At 46.5% G+C, this 18,111-nt stretch overlaps 1 protein-coding gene across 6 annotated transcripts in view; it reads right to left on the bottom strand.

The window, feature by feature from the left end:
- Positions 1 to 18,111, bottom strand: part of ILDR2 (immunoglobulin like domain containing receptor 2) — a 42,229-nt gene that overhangs the window by 5,509 nt on the left and 18,609 nt on the right. For 2 of the 6 annotated variants that reach the window (XM_054843598.1, XM_054843589.1), the window contains exons 4-9: positions 14,537 to 14,593; positions 9,938 to 10,084; positions 9,007 to 9,183; positions 3,694 to 3,810; positions 1,690 to 1,900; positions 124 to 814 (exon numbers count right to left, since the gene is read on the bottom strand). In XM_054843598.1, coding sequence (XP_054699573.1) covers positions 124 to 814; positions 1,690 to 1,900; positions 3,694 to 3,810; positions 9,007 to 9,183; positions 9,938 to 10,084; positions 14,537 to 14,593 — 1,400 coding nt within the window. Of the gene's footprint in view, positions 1 to 84; positions 815 to 1,689; positions 1,901 to 3,693; positions 3,811 to 9,006; positions 9,184 to 9,937; positions 10,085 to 14,536; positions 14,594 to 18,111 lie in introns of those variants that run through there. The other 4 variants (XM_054843626.1, XM_054843634.1, XM_054843607.1 and 1 more) reach the window with 4 other exon arrangements.

Here is an 18,111-nt window from a genome sequence, read left to right as displayed (position 1 = left end):
CACTCAGACTCCAGGCTCTACCCTCCTGGAGAGCCTCCCTGCCCCTAAACTCTGGTTAGTAAACCCTGCCTGGTGGCTCCCCACTCAGCCTGTTTGGATCAGGAACACCAGACATGGCCTCACTGTTTTCTTGGGGTCCTTTTTCCTCTTCTTGTCGGAGGCGTTGAGGTAGGCCTGCTCCCTGGCCCTGTACGAAGGGCCTCGGCTTAGCTCCCTCTCGCTGTACGGGGGCAGAGTGTCCTCCCCTTCCTCCTCCTGAGGCGGTGGTGGTGGCTGCTGCGACTGCTGCTGCGACTTCTCAGCTTTGTAGGTAGAGGGTGGTGACCAGGCATAATACGTTCCCCCTCCTCTCTGGCTGGGCTGCGAGCTCAGCTTTGAGGGGGTTTCATTGTGGTCACCGCTCTCATCATAGCTCCGGGATTTCCTCTCCAAGACGCTGCTGAGGTAGGAGTGATCATATTTCTGGCTCCCTCCAGGCGTCCGGCTCACCAGCCTGGGCAGGTGCTTCTCCTCATGGGCCCGTCTCCGGGGTGGGCTGTACGACCAGCCCCGATCCGAGTCCGTCAGTGGCTCTCGGTTCCCTCTGCTACGCTTGGTGTAGTACTCCTCCATGGAGCTATCCTGGTGGGGCAGCCCTCCACCGCGGCCACCGTGCGACTCTGACCGCTCAAAACGTCGAGTTTCCTGGCTGTCTGCCCGCCGGGTCCGCTGGCTGTAGGACTCTGCAAAGGCTGCCAGCTCATCCATAGAGACAGCCGGCACTCCCACAGAGAAACTCTTACGGGACAACATCTCAGACTTGGATCTCTGCTGGCTGGAGGAGGGAAGAGGTAGCGTTAGAGGGCAGGATTCAGCTGTGCTCATCCCCTCAGCTGCCTTGGCAGACAATGGAGGGAAACAAGCACTCCTGGGCATGAATCATCTGACCTGATTTCATCATATTCTGTAGGATAAGATGTAATCACATCCTAGATATCCCTGCTTCTCTCTGCTGACTATAAAGGCAGCTTAGTGAGGATAGCTCGGACTCTACATGTCTAATGTTACCTGAGATGAACCCCAGAGTGCACCTCCCTTGTCCTCCAGTATGCAGGGCTGGACTTGCTTCTCCTTGGCCCCAAAGCTTGTAGGTGTACATCCTGCTGGGAAAACCCAGCTACAGAAGCTCACAGCAGGACAATTTTGAGGCAGGTTTAAAGGGAGAGAGCTGGCACAATAGTCCAGTACTGAGGGAAGGAAATCCCTGCCATTGCTTTCAGGAGACTGAGCTGCTGCTATGTGAGGGAAGGATTTGATATCTCCCTTCTAGGCACCAAAGCACCAGAGTGTGATTACTAATAAAGTGCACCAGCACTGGGAAGTGCTGGAGGAATCAGGTGCAAATCTCAAGAAAGCACTTTGTGAAGGGTGGCTTGGTTTCCTATTGATCTCATTTTTACATCCCACCTGGAATGGGGCTGATACCTAGCTTTACCTGGCTGGGTCCACTTCAGCAGGCTTGTGGGAATCAGATTAATTCTGACTTCATCTAATGACATCTCCAGATTTCGTGTTTCTCTCTAACCCCTCTGTCCTGCTAAGTAAAACCAAAGCAGCAGGAAATGGAGAAGAGCTACCAGTCCATCTGTCCCTTCTCCTTTCTTTACTAATTTGCCAGATATAGCTGCCTCCCAACACAGCAGCCCTCACCTGTGCCAGAAACTGTCCTGCTCATCTCTGTAGTCGGAGACAGCTTGGGACCTTGACGTGCTGCCCCCGCCAATCACTCCTGCCCAGTATTCAGCATCGCCATCCAGGTCCCCCGCAGGAGGCAGAGGTTTCCTTCGCACTTGGCGGTAGGGCTGACGGAAGTTCAAGTCCTCCTCATGCAAAGAGCTGAGTTCAGAGATGGTGTTGTTATCTGCAGGGCAGGTTGCAGAAAAGAAATGAGACAGGCTTCACTTGACAGCATGTTTGAGAGGGGAGGAGAGGACAGGAAGGCTGTGGTGGGCACAGCCGCAGCTTCTTCAGAAAGAAGCTGAGCTGCCCTCCATTAGAAAAAAAATCAAAATGGAATCCAAGGCCCTTCTCCAAACCCTCGACTAATCCTGACCAAGACTCCTGGGGCTCAGTTTGGACGTAGAGCTGCTGTTAGACCTACCGGTCTTCTGGACTGGTAGCTGGCAGCCAGGTGGGATATCCTAAGGGTACTGTAAATGGCATCACGTGCCTGCGTTCCAGATAACTGAGTTCAGCCTTCGTGCAGAAATCCCCCCTCAGCCCTGCTTCAGTAACACGTGAGCTCTCTGCCCTCACAAGGTGGGCACTGCACTTGGTGGAACACCATCACAGCAGTTGTGCCACCTCCCCCTTTCCTGGTGTGAGACAGGCTGGCTCTGGATTTGGCCTGACTTGCCCATCTAAACAAAACCTACCCCCTGAAAAAAAGATTAAGAAGAAAGTAAGAGACTGTCTGAATCACTGTCAGTCTCTACCCCATCAAGCACATTGACATCTGGAGGCCTGACATACCAATCTGGAGAGGTCTTTTTATAGTAAATCTTGTGGGCGGAGAAGACAGTGTGCTCAGCAATGACTGTTTTAGAAGTACATATAATTTGCTAGTTATGCCTAATCTGTACAGAGCTTTGATGTAGTGTCATTCCCTGAAGCCCTTACCTTCACTGATTTGCAGGATCTCACAAGTCTGTTTTAAATGAGCCTCTACCAGTCCCTACTGTGGGTTAGCTCTGCGCAAGTTGGATGCTGCCCGGAGGAACTGAGCCCCCAGCCTGCTGCCATTCTCCGCACAGAACAGCCAGAGGACAAAGAGCTGCACTGCAAGCCCTGTACACACACACACTCAGTCCCACCACTGCACCTCTGCCTCCTAATGTGTTAAGATCCTCACTAGGGTTTGTATTCTGACATCCAATAAGTGCAGCCTCAGGCTTTATTTAGAAAAATAAAGCTTGCAAGACGCTATTGGGAGACAATGAGGAGTTCCACACAGAAGCTCAATTCTGAGTTTGCATCCTGTCCTTATTCGCCACCATCCTCCCCTTCACCTGCAGCTGTCTAACTGCCAAACTGTCAGTACTGACGCACATACCACCTCTGAGCTTATGCTGGCCAGTGTTGCAAAACCTGACAATCCCCTGGCTTCTTGAATCTTTCTTGTAGTCCCTGCTGCTTCTGCAGGGCAACAGCCACTCCAAACTACCTTTTTGCATCCTTCAAACCACGCTGTACTCACTGCAGCTCACAAAATACACTTTCAATAAAATCATCCCTCTCCTATTTTGCCATGCTGGGAATTTACAGGCACCATATTGTAAGACATAAAGAAGTTGTGAAGACAACATCCCAGCTATTAGCCCAGCACAGGCTGTAGAAGGCATGAGTACGGACTTGGCTTTTCAGAAGTTGATGATGCAGAAGTTTAATTATCTGAGTGGACAATTTTCATGAGCATTTGAGTCTCCCACACCTTGTTTGTTCTAATTAAGGATGATTAGGTAAGCAGCAGATTTTTTAAAATCAGAACATACCTAGATGCCTAAAATCCAGACTTCATCTGCCCCAAGTACCATGTCCTGGACATTGTATCCTAGAGACTGGCTCTAATGCAAAGCTAATGAACTTTTAACTATGAATTTGCAGAGTCTTTTTCAGGTCAGAGAAAAAAAAAATCAAACCATGCTTGTTCCTCACATCGTTCTCGCATCCTCCTAGCTGGGTCAAACTGAGCCAGTTCTTTCTCAACATAGTACAGCACCTTCATGGAGTCCCTTTCCTTGTCAGTCTGGATCCTGTACCCTTTGCGCACTGCTAGGGAGAAAAGCAAAGCATTAGAGGAAAACACATTTAAGTCCAAGGAGACTTTCAGACAATATTGCTTCTATAGTGGAGCTCACGTCTGCAGGCAGGTAGGCTGTGTCTTCCAAAACAGAGTGAGTCAGTCCTTGCTTCAGAAAAAAATTGTCTATAACGTGGGATGTGAAGTTGTGAGCAGCTGCATCATTTATAAAGTTTGCAGTAACAGCAAAAATGGTTTGGAAATGCCCAATCTGTACAAGTAAATGCATCAAGTGGTGTCATTGCTACAGAGTGATTCCACCTCCCACAGAGGATGGCAGAGAGAAAAAGTAGCACTCATTTCCCCTTCCTCAGCACTACAGAAAAGATTTGTCATGGTATGGGAGAAGCAGTCCCAGAAGATCAGGCTTCCTCTATGCAGCAGGGGCTCTAAGCTCCCAGTCTGCAGAAGAAGCAGGTGGCTGAGCATTTGGGAGCTGTCACTCACCAGGACCACTCCACCCTCCCATTCCTATGAATTCTGCTCACACAGGTTGAAGAGCATGTGGTAGGAGAAGCTCCAGAGAATACAGAAGGAAACATGGAAAGTCCCACGGAAGCACATCACACTGTTTTGAGATTTATACCAAATCCAATGACAGGACCAATCGGGTCACTGGGTAACTCTGAAACTCTGTGCTCTGGCATTCTTTACATGCTATATTTTACAGAAAAGATAGGTCTCACACATACATTAAGTGGTTGACTCTTGGGATTGCTCCATTTGCAGGGGAAGTCTGGACAGCTTTTTTGGCTTTTCCACATTCCTGTGTGTAGAAAAGAAGCCCCTACACACCTGGAGCCACAGCAGCCCTAACTCTGGCAAGCTGGCTTTCTGCACACTTTACCTGCTAACCCTATCAACAGCCTGGCTACCTCAAGGCAGGTCTACAGTCAGCAAGCAGAGAACTCCACCTATTAGGACTCTGAAGACAATAAGGCTTTTATAGCACATTATTTAAGAAAGGTCTCAGGCTGGGGCTATTTCAAGATTGACAGAAACACAGTGCTAAGTACAAAAGAGGACTACAACCTTCAAATTCAGCCTCATTAGAGAACTGTTGTGAGGACAATTCACCTAGCACTACAAAACAGAACCTCTTTGCCTTGCACGGCGTTATTATGTTCCTTTGTGTGAATACTGCAGTGTTGCATGAGCACTCCTCTTGTGGCACGATTTAAATACTTGGATGGTGATTCTGAGCCAACCTGTTCTTTCTGTTTTATCCCACACCCCGATACATCAAGCTACTAGCATATGGGTTTGGTAGTATGTTGCATAGTATGCGCTGTGTGGGCTGAACAAGGACTTGGCAGAGGTATTCTTAGGCACCTTCTGTCCTAAACTGCTGTGCATGCGTCTGTGCACTATTAAATAACCATACTCTGCTTCAGAAATGGCTGTGCCATAGAAATGGGTAGAATGATTCCTGTGACAATCCTGCAAATTGCTTCAGGAGGAAAGCGGTTTACTGGGGATTTTGACTGTGCACAAGTAAGGTCAGTAACTACATCCTGAAATATTACCTTGTGGATCTGTACTTGGGAAAGGTATTAGATGTTAAAACATAGTATGGGTCTATCAGGGTCCTGCTTTCGATGTGCCTCTAGATAGCTCAGCTGACAGCAGTCTGGAGTTTCGCTGTGTTTTATTATCCCCATGAATGTGTGCACAATGACAGCACATGCACACAGTGACTTACAGAACACGAGGAACCCTGCCTTTGCCTTCTGAAGTGGGAGAGGGAGACCTTCATGTCTCTTGAAGTGAGGTCGCTGCTATGAAGAGGGGCTGGACTGACTGGCCTCAGAAATGATGATTCCTGTTGCACTGCATGAATGACAGCAAGGCAAGTTCTCCACCTCACCATTGTGGCTGACCTCTGTCTGGTACTTTGTCAGGAAAGAGGCCTCTCGCTATTCTTTCTTCAAATGTGTCTGCTAGGAGCTCAGCTAAGCTGCCACCTCATTTATACACAGGCCAGGGAACAACCATCAGCTGGAAATGACTGACCTACTAATAACCTTTGGGGAACCTGAACAGGCAGCTTCCAGACACTGTCTCCACAGAGCCAATACTCACACTAAGGCTGTGCCAAATATTTATTTGGACAACATGTATAGCTCCTGTAACTGATGGAGAATTAGCTAGGCTTCATGCTAGCTTCATGCTCAACTTGCCATTGCAGCTGTGTATCCAAAGGAAAATTAATTCCTTGGTTAATTCCGTAAGCATCTAGAAATTAACTTTGAAATTAAATCTGCGAAGATGACCATGAAAAGCTAATAAAAAGTATTTTACATTAGAGATAAAGCATATTTTGTGTCTACATTTATTTATTAAATACTTCTTGCAACGATATTGAATGTTCAGCTTATTAAATCTCTTTATTATTCCTTCGTGTGAGAACCTAAGATATTATTCCTTCCTCCTCATACCTTTCTTCATCTGTAAATTGCCATAACCCTTTAATAAGGTCTGAATATTTTTAGGCCTGTCTTAATTATCAGGGAATGAAGATCCAGAGACATTAACCACTTGTCCAGAACCATTCGCTGAAGTCAATGCGAATGGAACATTCTTCCCTGCTAAACCATATTTTCTTCTCCTGAACAGTTCATAAATTTCTAATGTTTAATTTGTGTTTAACTGTGGACACTTTTTTTATTCTTCTGTAGGTGGAACCAAGTCAGCCAAAACTGTAAGTTGTTTCCCTCCCCAGAAAGGACAGCGCTACTATTTTTTTCAGACAAGTGTGGTTAGGAAGTAAATGATGTCTCATCCTTATACACTTTCCATAATAAAGGTCTGGAGTCCAGCTCTCGGATCAAAAGCTTCCCTGCATGCATGGTTTAAGGAATCTATGCAAGAATCTCCAGGTAACCATTGCATTTAAAATAGAGCATAAATCCTAACTTATGTGTTGCCAACACTCTTTTAAATAAGAGAGTTGAAGGTTTTTTCTCCCTGTTCAGCCCTAAGTTTAGGATGGAGTTCCTAGGCTTCACTGGAGCTTTGTCACATGGCTTTTATGTAACCCTAGACAAATTTTCTAAATATTCTCATGCCTGAGTTTGCTCACTAGATCACCTCAGAGGGGTCATTTATAAGCACAGAAACTATCTAGGGCAAAGGCTGTCCTTTTAGCCTGGCAGCCAGGATTACAGAATCCTCCAGTCTCTGTCGCCCAGCACTCCTGATCGCATTTTTTTAAAATAAACTTGATATTAAGGTTGAAGTCTCAAAGATACCAAGTTTTGGATCAGACCTACACTGGCTGCATGGAGGATGCAGAGACCATAATTACCGCTCCTTCTGAGAGAAGGCCTTTATTATAAACTCAACCACTACCTGTTTTGTTTAGCTTACTGTCTGGCCAACCAGCAAATAAGTAGCTTGGAACAGCCACATAATGTTTTCTCTTCTACAGCCTGTAATCAGGGGATATTCTGGCATTGCGGAGGACCTTAAGAGAAAAGGAACAGGGTGCAGGGTTATCACCCTTCCTTAGCTCCACAGTTCAAGGAACACCTTGAACAACAGGTGCACGATCCAGACTAAGGGTTTGTCCATATTATGGCAAAAAATATTAATTAAAAATTTTAAAAGCTTAAGAACCTCTGTTGTCTTGCTACAACAGTTAAAACTCTGTAATAATGGCTTTATTTGCAATACATAGTATTTCCTGTCAAGTCCTGAGTTGAGGGATTAAGTCCAGCCAGCTGATTTGGATTATATAATAAATGCATCTCTCTGTGTAATGAACATGGGATGCCAAGAGCCATTGCATTTGCTTACCAAACGCATCCACAGTTTTTGATTCCACATTTGTGCTCTGCCAGTAATGTACAGCAGAAACGAGACTGGGGCTGTGATCTGACTCTTAAAAAATCCCTGGAGTTCCCACAGCCAACACCATGCTCTACATGCAGTGACATTTTTCCACAGGAGAAAAAAATTAAGCACTGGGCTGTCGTTCATCATTTTCTGACAAAGGTTTTTGAATTGGATACATTCTGCTTTGGATCAGTGATTGATTTATTTCCTATTTCAAAATGCTCCATTCCAGAGCTCTGTTTTGATTTCAGTGGGAAAACAAAAAAGTATGATCGTTGAAGGAAAATACTTCTTGTAATTCCAGAAAGATTAATACACTGACTGGGGCAGCAGAAGGATGTGTAGGGTTGTTCCAAAAGCTTAAGTATTTGATTATACTACTTGATCTTGTCTTTTCCGAAATGTCTTATCAACACATTGTCATGAGCAAATTTAGCAATTGATAATTAGTGTGGTGCTTTGAAATCAGACACATAGCTGGACCAAAGGCAAAACATACTGTGTCACTTTGGTGACTCTACATTGGTGAGAGTCACTTCTGCTGCAGCGTGTTTGAATTTAGATGGCCATTCTGAACCTGAAATGCTAGCATGTGGCTAAATAGCTACCCTCTTTTTCCTTGATGGCAGCTTCCTTTGCAGCAGGAAAAGTGACCCTCATCAAGACAGTCATCATACTGACACTCTGTGTCTGACATTGATCCACAACTCCTTTCTAGTTAAAAGCCTTTTATCACTCACATTTCACAAATGCAAAGGCTGAGCAAAAAAAGTCACCTACTGACGTCTGTAAGGTAGGGGAGGGGTCCAGCCCCAAATGCTCTTGGGCAGAAATGCCAAGGGAGCATGTCCTCATGCCCAAAATGCTATGGGGACAGTAAAACACGCTGCAGCAAAAACTGCTGCCAGAGGGCAACCAGTGCCCTACAGAGGACAGGAAGAACAGTTTACCAAGAGAGAGCAGCTTGCAAGGCATCAGCTCTATGGGGAAAACGGCCACTGCCTCTGCTCCCCTGAAATCATCTTCATCCTTTTCTCCCCTGCAAGTAAAGTTTTGCAGCAGTAATGAGAGGGGCCCAGGGCGTGAACTTGGCCTCCCATTCCCTGCTGATCTAATTAGGCACCCACACACTGACACTGTGCTGATGGCACAAGAAAAGTTGGACCATGTGGCCCTAAGGGATGCAGATGTCATTGTCAGAGCCAGGATTAAACTGCAGTTTCTCTGTGTTTCTTCTGTTCATAGCACTCTATCAGTGACAATCATTCTTCCCCTTCCCAGCCCTGCTCCCAGCAGGAGGACCGAATGCTGTGCCTGGCCCTGCAAATTACCATTTTGGCTTCCTCCGCTGGATTCACTTGGGGCTAAGGGAGGAGGGTGCGACTTATCCATCAGCACAGCAGGAGACGGGACACCAGCTACAGGAACACTGGGGATGTAGTATGGACCTGGCATGGAAGACACTGCAGGAGGGTAGCCAGCTTTTGCTGCCTTGCCTGCTACATACACTGAAAAAGAAAAAGAACAGCAGTCAGCATCACACCAGCCTCCTACAGACCCACACGGCACGTGGCCGAAACCTGCACATCACCAACATTGGTGACAACCCAGCAGGAGACAACAACTGCACAAATGAAATGACAAGGACCAATCTGAATTTCTCTAAGCCTCAAAAGGTACTGAGGGGAGTTTTAAAAATGCACATGGCAGGTCAGATGAGCACGGTAAGATGCCCAGCAACTGAAAGACATTCACTGTGTTACAGCCAGCGTTACTGCTGCTGTGATTTAGTGGCAGTTCAGCTTTAAAAACAACTGATGACTCAAGCAGCAGGGATGAGGCTCATGAAACTTGACAGATCTGACTGAACCTGACCAGGAACCTTGCTGGGTTGCAAGGATTTTGCACTGTTGTAGAGGGCAGTTGCTTTGCATTGCTGGGAAGAAACCTCCCAGGATGGTCTTAGCTCTGACCCGCAACATTCACTTGACACAACAACAACTTTGGAAGGGGAGCATGACACTTTGGAGAAGCAGGCACAGCTGCCAAAGCAGGGAGGGCTCAGGGAATTACATTTGTAATAAACTTTGAGCGCTCAACCATTGAGCAATAGGTCAGATGCTTCACTCCCTAAAAACTAGTTCTTTACTCAAGCAAAGTGCTCCCGGCAAAGGAAGCAATATTAACAGATTCTCCTCCTGTTCCGCCAGGGAAAAGTAGTGCAGGAGATAATTTGCACCAAGCTTGGACAGGGTCACTCACACGCCCGGGGACAGCAGCAGGACTCAGGACAGCAGGGGCAGCGGACATAACAGCAGCAGCTGTGTGGGCAGCACTGGCACCAGCAGATTCCCACCAGGAGGAAGAACAGGAACGCCCCCAGGATCACTAGGCCCACAAAGACCCACTCTGGAAAACAAGGGGAGAAAGGGAGATACTTACAGGATTGCACATCGCTGTGGAAGGAATAGGTGAATAATAAAGTGGACTCTCTGCTGGTCTAGGACTAGGTCCCCCTCTGTGTCGAAGCAGAAATGGCACATGACAGTGAGAAATGGAGCTACAGAAATGTGGTCCCTTCCTGCAACATCTCTGGCTGGCTGAGAGGTGAGCAGCACAGAGGCAGGAGCTCTGGTTCCCCAGCACAGAAACCCTTTGCTCCATGGCAGACCTGTATGAACACCACAGGACATACTCCATTAGCATTTGGATCTCATCAAAGACTCATTCTTCCCAGCCATGTTCATGCCCTGCTTGTGTGTTTGTTCCCTACCCACATTCTAGTTTTAATGGGACAAACGATGGTGAAAAGCATGCTATAAATAGCCCAGTAAATGAGCCAGGCCTGCCCCTTCGCAACTAGGCCCACGCATGCAATTATTCTTTTGAATGTGCTGAACGAACATCCTATTCAGGCGTTGCAGCCAGCCAGGAAACCTAACAACCACTTTTTTTTTCCCCCACTGAAGCCTCAGATGATGTCTGTCAGGCCCTGAAAGGGAATGGCTGAAAAACACCCTACAAGGGACAGCACAGAAGAGCTGGTCCACAAAAAAAGGGATGGCCTTTGAATGAGAAGGGGAAAGAGAAAAGGTTTCTCAAACTTAGCTTCTGGGAAATCTGCAACAGCCGGGGCAGCTCCCAGCTCTGCATCTGGCCGCTCTGTGCTTTGCAGGGGATTGCGTGCACAGGGCTGCGCCTACCACCACGCGGCAATTCCCTGGATTAAGGAAATGGTCGGTGAAAACATCCGGACCAAGAAATTTCAAGACTTCAATTGTACAGGAGGCCTGGAGTTTGTTTTACATCAGAGAGGTGCACCAGCCTATCTAGAAGTCAGACCGCTGGGGAGGGAAAATCTGTGGGGAAACACTCCAGGTGTACCCAAGTGGTTATTCAACCACCTTGGCAAGATGGTAAGAAAGTGAAGAAAGAAGCAGTGGGGCTGTTTTGCAGTGGGTAGGGTTTACCCCTAGCCCAGAGAAAAAAAGCAGCAGACCACTGCTTCTGAACAGAAGTCCAGCCTTCACTAAGGGCCCTCCCGGTACATTATTATTTAACATGAAGAAGTATTGATACAAGGACTGCAATGTGAGTACAGAATCGCACTAGAAAAATAGTGCACCTCTCACCTGTGTTGCTAAGCTGAAAAGTCAAGGAAAAATGCTCCACTTGGAACAATCAAAACAGAAGGTTTTTTCTAGTTCTTAATAAAATGCAAAAGAAGTGTCATTTTTGATTAATCCACAGCATTCTGTTTGAACAAAAGTAAAACTCTGTGCTTTGTTAGAGTTTTCCTTAACTCTTACAAACAATTCCCTTTTTTTAATGCCATTTTTAATCTAGAACTTACAATTTCCTTTAAAAAACATCAGTGAAAGATCTGACATTTACAAATCAAAACATTTCATTTCAGAATTGTCAAGTGAAATGTTTTATATTTTTTTTAATATTTTATTACTTTTTTGGCTGAAACAGATAAATTTCATTTAAATTTGCAGATAATTTTAGTCCTTGTGGAATTTTTTTTTTTGTGAAGTTACTATATGCTACGAAAAATTCAGCTAATGAATAAGGAAATGGCTGGAGGGAAGCATTGATGAATGGAAAAGTAAAAGCTGAGAGGAGGTTACTGATACAGTCCCTCAAGTGCCGGTTCTTGGAGCCATCTTATTTAATAGTTTCATGAATGACCTTGACACAGAAAATAAGAATGTGTTAATGTATCTTGAGGGTAAGAGGTAGGGAAACATTGTCACTAAAGATGAAGACTGGGATATGTTATAGAAAGGGCCAGTTGTCCTTGGACCTAAATAAGAAACATGAAATGCAACAATATACTGAATTTCAAGGTATGCAGCAATACTTTCAAGGTCACACGTTCAAAGATTAAGAACAATTACAGCTCTGAACAGGACTTCATTAGTTGAAAGCAACTGAAAAAGAAAAGAAAGTATACTATTCCATCGTAAGACAACTGTAACCAGTTACGCAATACAGCTACAAAAACGGTAAACATAATACTACACCCAGTAGAGGAGGCATTTCCAGTAGCATTAAGGAAATATTAATGCCATCATACAAGGCCTCCATGTAACTTCATCTGAAGTTACTGATGTTATACAGCTTTGGTCATCTTTGTACAAGAAAAGATGAATTCAGGCTAGAGCTGATGCAAAGCAGGGATCTGAGGGGATGAAGGGACTCGATAGCCTGCCTTGCCTCAGGAGAGCTGAAGTTCATTGCATCTGTGTATTAAAAAGAAGGCTGAGAGCAGACATAGCTGCTGCCAGTAAATATGCTAGAAGAATGAATGCTAGGAAGAATACCAGGTATTATGGTTAAAGGTCTTACATAAATAGACATAAAGAGGCTATGAGCAATGTAGGTGGAAGCTAGAAGCAGCACATCAAAGAAAATGATCCAACAGGAGAGAGAAAGGCCAAACCCAGACTACTCTTAAGCGTGCTAAGCTTATGGAAAGGATGAAATTACATGGTGCTTGGGATAGCAAGTAAGATAGTGAGCCAGGATATCCTTTCCAGTTCTGTACTTCCTAAGCTATGCCAATCTGAGCAGGGCAACAGCTCAGTGGCTTTTTCATCATGTTCTCATATTGTTCTCTATAGCCATCATTGACAGACAGAAGCCAGTCAAATAGTATCGCATGACAGAAGTGGCCAGCCACAGCTATGCAATGAAGCTCAGATGTCAGCTCTCCAGAGCGATTAGTGAACAGTTCACAACCACTCCATAAAGGATAAAAGCCTGGTAGATGAAAAAACCAAACAGCAAGTCCATTGTAAGTGTATCTGTGGTCTTTCTGAAAATGTTCTAGGAGTATAAAAGGAGGTCAGGTTAGTATGTACAGTGCACATTGCAAGATACTCACTCAGCACCAGGAGTGGATGTTGGAAATCAGTGTCCCAGTCACAGGGACCTATGAATCAGGAAGGATTTTACTTCACAGAAAGTTAGACCATGATGAGATTAAGAAAATGGCAAAAGAGCCTGCTTGTTTATGCACAGAACTGGGAATTCAACCAGTTTTACCTGCAATTCTCTAATCCTTCCTCCAGTACAGCCACTACCATCTATCACAGCCCTTCCAGGTACAACTGTGTAACCCTGAGATTCAAATGACTACCAAGCTGAAATGCTATGTGTCCTCACTGTCTGGAAACTACTGTTCTGTGCTTGCAGGAGCATCTGCTTTTGTTTATTCAGGTAACAGACAATGCTAACAGCTGAAATGTGGCTTGCTGCTGCCTTTTACACTTTCTTGTTCTTTATACCCATGCAGTGAAGGTATCAGAAAGCTACCTGGCCAACACACAAGAATTTTATAGCCATTTAATAAAATTATAAATGGGTGGGGGGTGGGGTGGAGGGGGAAGCATTAGGCAACAGAGAACTGCTGTCTATGTTGAAAAGACCAATCCCTCTCCTGCCATGCTGAACTTCCAGGGAGCTTTGGGTTACACTGGAGGCGGGGGAGTGTCTGCCTTCTCTTCTCTATTTGCATCTCTGGGACAGACTTGAAAATAGCTTCACACATTTATGTGGAGTTGCATTTTTGCACAAACGTGTGAAAGAAACGCTCCTTGGGCACTGTCAGGGGATGATCAGATGACTCAAGGGCTAAATGTTCTCACAGCTTTTCCCTTTCAAGGACAATCTGTTGCACAGTCTCTGTTTCCTCTGCAAGGAGTGCCAGAACTGGTGGTTCTCGTTAGTTTGGCTAGCAAAGGATTTATCACGGGCAGAGAGCTTTCATGTCTGGTCCAACCACCTGGTGTTACCTAGATAATGCCCTGGCCATGCAGCACAAGAGAGGCTGTGCCACTGATGGGTTACTAAGCAGCGCTCTATTTCTAGCACCTCCTGTGCTGCCATCTGCCGTGATGGCTCTAAGGGTACCTGCAGGATAGGGTCTGGGGAGCGGAAGTTACTACTGCACAAGAGCAGCTGACATACAAAGCCATACGGACACATGAAGCTGCCAAGGTCTCGCAGGCTGGAGCAGCGTTACCTTTGTGCTAACAGAGGGAGAGCAGAGAGCTTGATATAAAACCTCCCCCGAACAGTGCTGGCATTTCCGCTCTCGCACTGATCCTGGCATGACATCAACCATCTCTGTACGCTGGCTTTCAGCGTGGCCATTCCTCCCCCAAGTCCCAGCACCAGCTCTCTCAGATCTCAACCCAACACACTTTCCCAGTAAGCGACAGGTTTATCCCTTTTTATCCCCAGATAAAACACACGTGAGAGTGAAATGCACACCACATAAAGATGCTGTAGAAGGATAAACAGACAAGATGACAGAGGACTGGGTGATTGAAGGGTGAAATGACTGAATACCTGGCATAATCTCCACAGCAAAACTGGGCAAGAGATCAGCAAGCAGCCCTGTCCTGCCTAGAAAAGACAGAAGGAGGAGAACAAGGAGAGAAGTTACTGCAAGAAAAACACACTCCCCAGCCCCTGCCTTAGCCTCCAGTCCCCTTCCTCATCAGCCCACTTGCACTCTGTTAAGTGAATTCCTATCAACCACAGATGTCATCCTGCTCGATGCCTGGTGTTTGCCTCTGCACTTCTGCCATTTCTGTGTCCTTGTATTTTATCTTTATCAGCAGAGCTGGGGGGAAAGAATCTGGAACAGAGCTTCTCCGATCTAGGCACAAAATGACAAGAAGAGGGAGGTCCCCTTAGCATGGTTACACAGTAACATCTTTCTGGAGTTATGCTTTACACATGCAAAAAGCACCTGGAAATGCACAACGGCCCTCAAACAGAAGGATTTAGTTTATGTTAAAAATGTACTGATGTGCTTTGGATGGATGTGAAACATCTTTAACCCAAGGCCCTTGACAAGTCAGCCACATGCATCCAACACCCGTGGGTGGTGCTCTCCATGTGGGGCTCTGCAACTGCAGAGACAGCTCCAGGAAAGGAGTCTTGAAGTGAGTATGTGCTACTTATTTCAAGATGCACGAGCAACTCGGTGAGATTGTGTGATATAAGGCCAACTCTCAAGCGAAGCAAACCAACCAGGGAAGGATTCGTGTAGAAATCTGTGGAATCACTTTGCAAAAGGAAAAGAAAAAAAAAAGGCAAGTCAACTTCTAATTTGTAACTGAATACAAACAAAATTCAAGCCCAAAGGCAGCTTGGTGCCTATTGGTTTTGGCACTGAATGCATGGGATATTTCTAATACACAGCAAACACCCTGCACAGCGTTCAGCTACAATTTACACACACCTGTGCATCAGCAGAACAGCCCTATGTGCAGCTGTGCTGCGTACTCTTATATAACACCAGGATCATGCTATGTTTTTTAAGGACATGCATAAGGTAGGAGAGCTGCACTCTGAAAAGAGTCATACATTGTGGATATAACAGAAGCAGCTATGGGTAAGCCAGTGCAAAAGTGATAGAAAGCTACCTTTAACCTCCCCACATGCCCTTCAGGTCCTGCACTAAGCAGCACTCAGACACAATGATGACACTGGATCCCAAGTTCTTTGGCCTCTAGTCTGTCCTTGAAGCATGTTATAATCAAATTCCCACTGTCCGTTTTTTCCTCAGTGCTTCAGCAGAGGTTCTGTAGAGATCAAAAATCCACAAGGATGCCTGCTGGAGCCATAATAAACATACCCCAAATGCAGGCAGTGCTTTGCAACCAGTTGCAACTCATCAAAGCTGTCTAGTACTCACAGTAACGCCATCACGATGAGGTGCTCCTGAAGCCTTAGGAAAAGATACAATGCTGATCCTTCACATAATTCTTCCTCATTTACTACTTTGAAGGAGGACTCTTGCCATCAGCCTACTGCAACATTTTCAGCTATATATATGAAGACTTTCACGACATTCTTTGCAGTCCATTTTCTGGAAGGATCAAGTGTCCAAATTGCTCACAGCTAGCTTGTTTTGGGAAAGTGCTCATGTATGCCTTCTGCTCACAAGATATAGGCACAAATATAACATATGTGTAGCTTAAGTCTTGGGTGCCACAAATGGGCTCCAAACACATGCAAAAAATGTATGCCTTGTGTCACAGCATGGTAGATTTACATTATGTGCCATGCGCATATTAAATATTTTCCTTATTTTCCCAGCACAAATAAATATGCAGTTCTTGCATAGGCCTCTGTGTGTGTGTGTATGCGAACAATGTACACGTGAACCACGTGCATGCAGAACATATGGGCAGACACGGGCATGCAGCTTGCCTCCCATGTGTTATCTCCACAAGCTCACGTGCAGCCCTAGTCTGAGAGCAGACGCCAACGGACAAATAGCTGGAGGTATATACCTAATTTAGGGCTGAGAATTGTGGTACCAGAGGTAAGAGAGTGACACCTATAAAGAGCAGAAATTCGATCTCATGAGTCCAAATAGGTGCCTGCTTTATTTTGAACCTACCTGAAGATCCCTGCTAGTGCTGGGTCTTATGGTGCTGCATTGGGTTTACGTGGCAAGGTTTTGGTAGCAGGGGGGTTACAGGGGTGGCTTCTGTGAGAAGCTGCTAGAAGTTTCCCCAATGTCTGATAAAGCCAATGCCAGCCGGCTCCAAGACAAGTCCATCAGTGACAGTGGTAGCGCCTCTGGGATAACATAGTTGAGAAGGGGAAAAAACTGCTGCACAACAGCAATTGCAGCCAGAGAGAGGAGTGAGAAGATGTGAGAGGAACAACTCTGCAGACACCAAGGTCAGTGGAGGAGGGGGAGGAGGTGCTCCAGGCACCGGAGCAGAGATTCCCCTGCAGCTCGTGGAGAAGACCATGGTGAGGCGGGCTGTCCCCCTGCAGCCCCTGGAGGTTAACGGTGGAGCAGATATCCACCTGCAGCCCCTGGAGGACCCCACACCAGAGCAGGTGGATGTGCCTGAAGGAGGCTGTGACCCCATGGGAAGCCCACGCTGGAGCAGGTGCCTGGCAGGACCTGTGGCCCATGGAGAGAGGAGCCCACCCTGGAGCAGGTTTGCCGGCAGGCCTTGTGACCCCGTGGGGGACCCACGCTGGAGCACTCTGGTCCTGAAGGACTGCACCCCATGGAAGAGACCCACGCTGGAGCAGTTCATGGAGGACTGCAGCCCGTGGGAAGGACTCATCTTGGGGAAGGTTGTGGAGGACTGTCTCTTGTGGGAGGGACCCCACACTGGAGCAGGGGAAGAGTGTGAGGAGTCCTCCCCTTGAGGAAGAAGGAGCAGCAGAGACAATGTGTGATGAACCTGACCATAACCCCCATTCCCCATCCCCCTGTGCTACTGGTGGGGAGGAGGTAGAGAATCCAGGAGTGAAGTTAAGCCCAGAAAGAAGGGAGGGGTGGGAGGAAGCTGTTTTTAAGATTTGGTTTTATTTCCCATTACCCTACTCTGCTTTGATTGGTAATAAATCAAATTCATTTTTCCCCAAGTCAAGTCTGTTTTGCCTGTGACAGTAATTGGTGAGTGATCTCTCCCTGTCCTTATCTCAACCCACGAGCCTTTTGTTATCTTTTCTCTCCCCTGTCTAGTTAAGGAGGGGAGTGATAGAGTAGCTTTGGTGGGCACCAGGTGTCCAGCCAGGGTGAACCCACCACAGGTACCTCCTGATCCCCAGGAGGAACCACATGTTGAAGGGAGAAGCAGGATCCCTCAAAAATAACAGTGCTTCAGAACTTGGTAACTTGTTACAAAGACAACCAAAGTAGTTTCTCTGTGCTACCTATGAGCATTCAAGTATTTCCCCGCTCATGCAGCCTCACTCGACTCTACTGAGTATCTCCTTGGGGAATTTGCTCCCTCTGCCTCACCAGCACAGCCCTGGGGGCCCCAGAGCCACCGGCAGGGGACGCACAAAGCCTGGGAGGGTCTGAGGCAGTAGCGAACCCCACCACAGCTCAGCTTGAACTCTGCCGCCTTCACTAGCCCGGCGGACAGCCAGCAAGC

Source organism: Grus americana, chromosome 1 (genome assembly GCF_028858705.1).
Source record: "Grus americana isolate bGruAme1 chromosome 1, bGruAme1.mat, whole genome shotgun sequence".
NCBI lineage: Eukaryota > Metazoa > Chordata > Aves > Gruiformes > Gruidae > Grus > Grus americana.
This window is presented reverse-complemented; position numbering and strand designations above follow the sequence as displayed.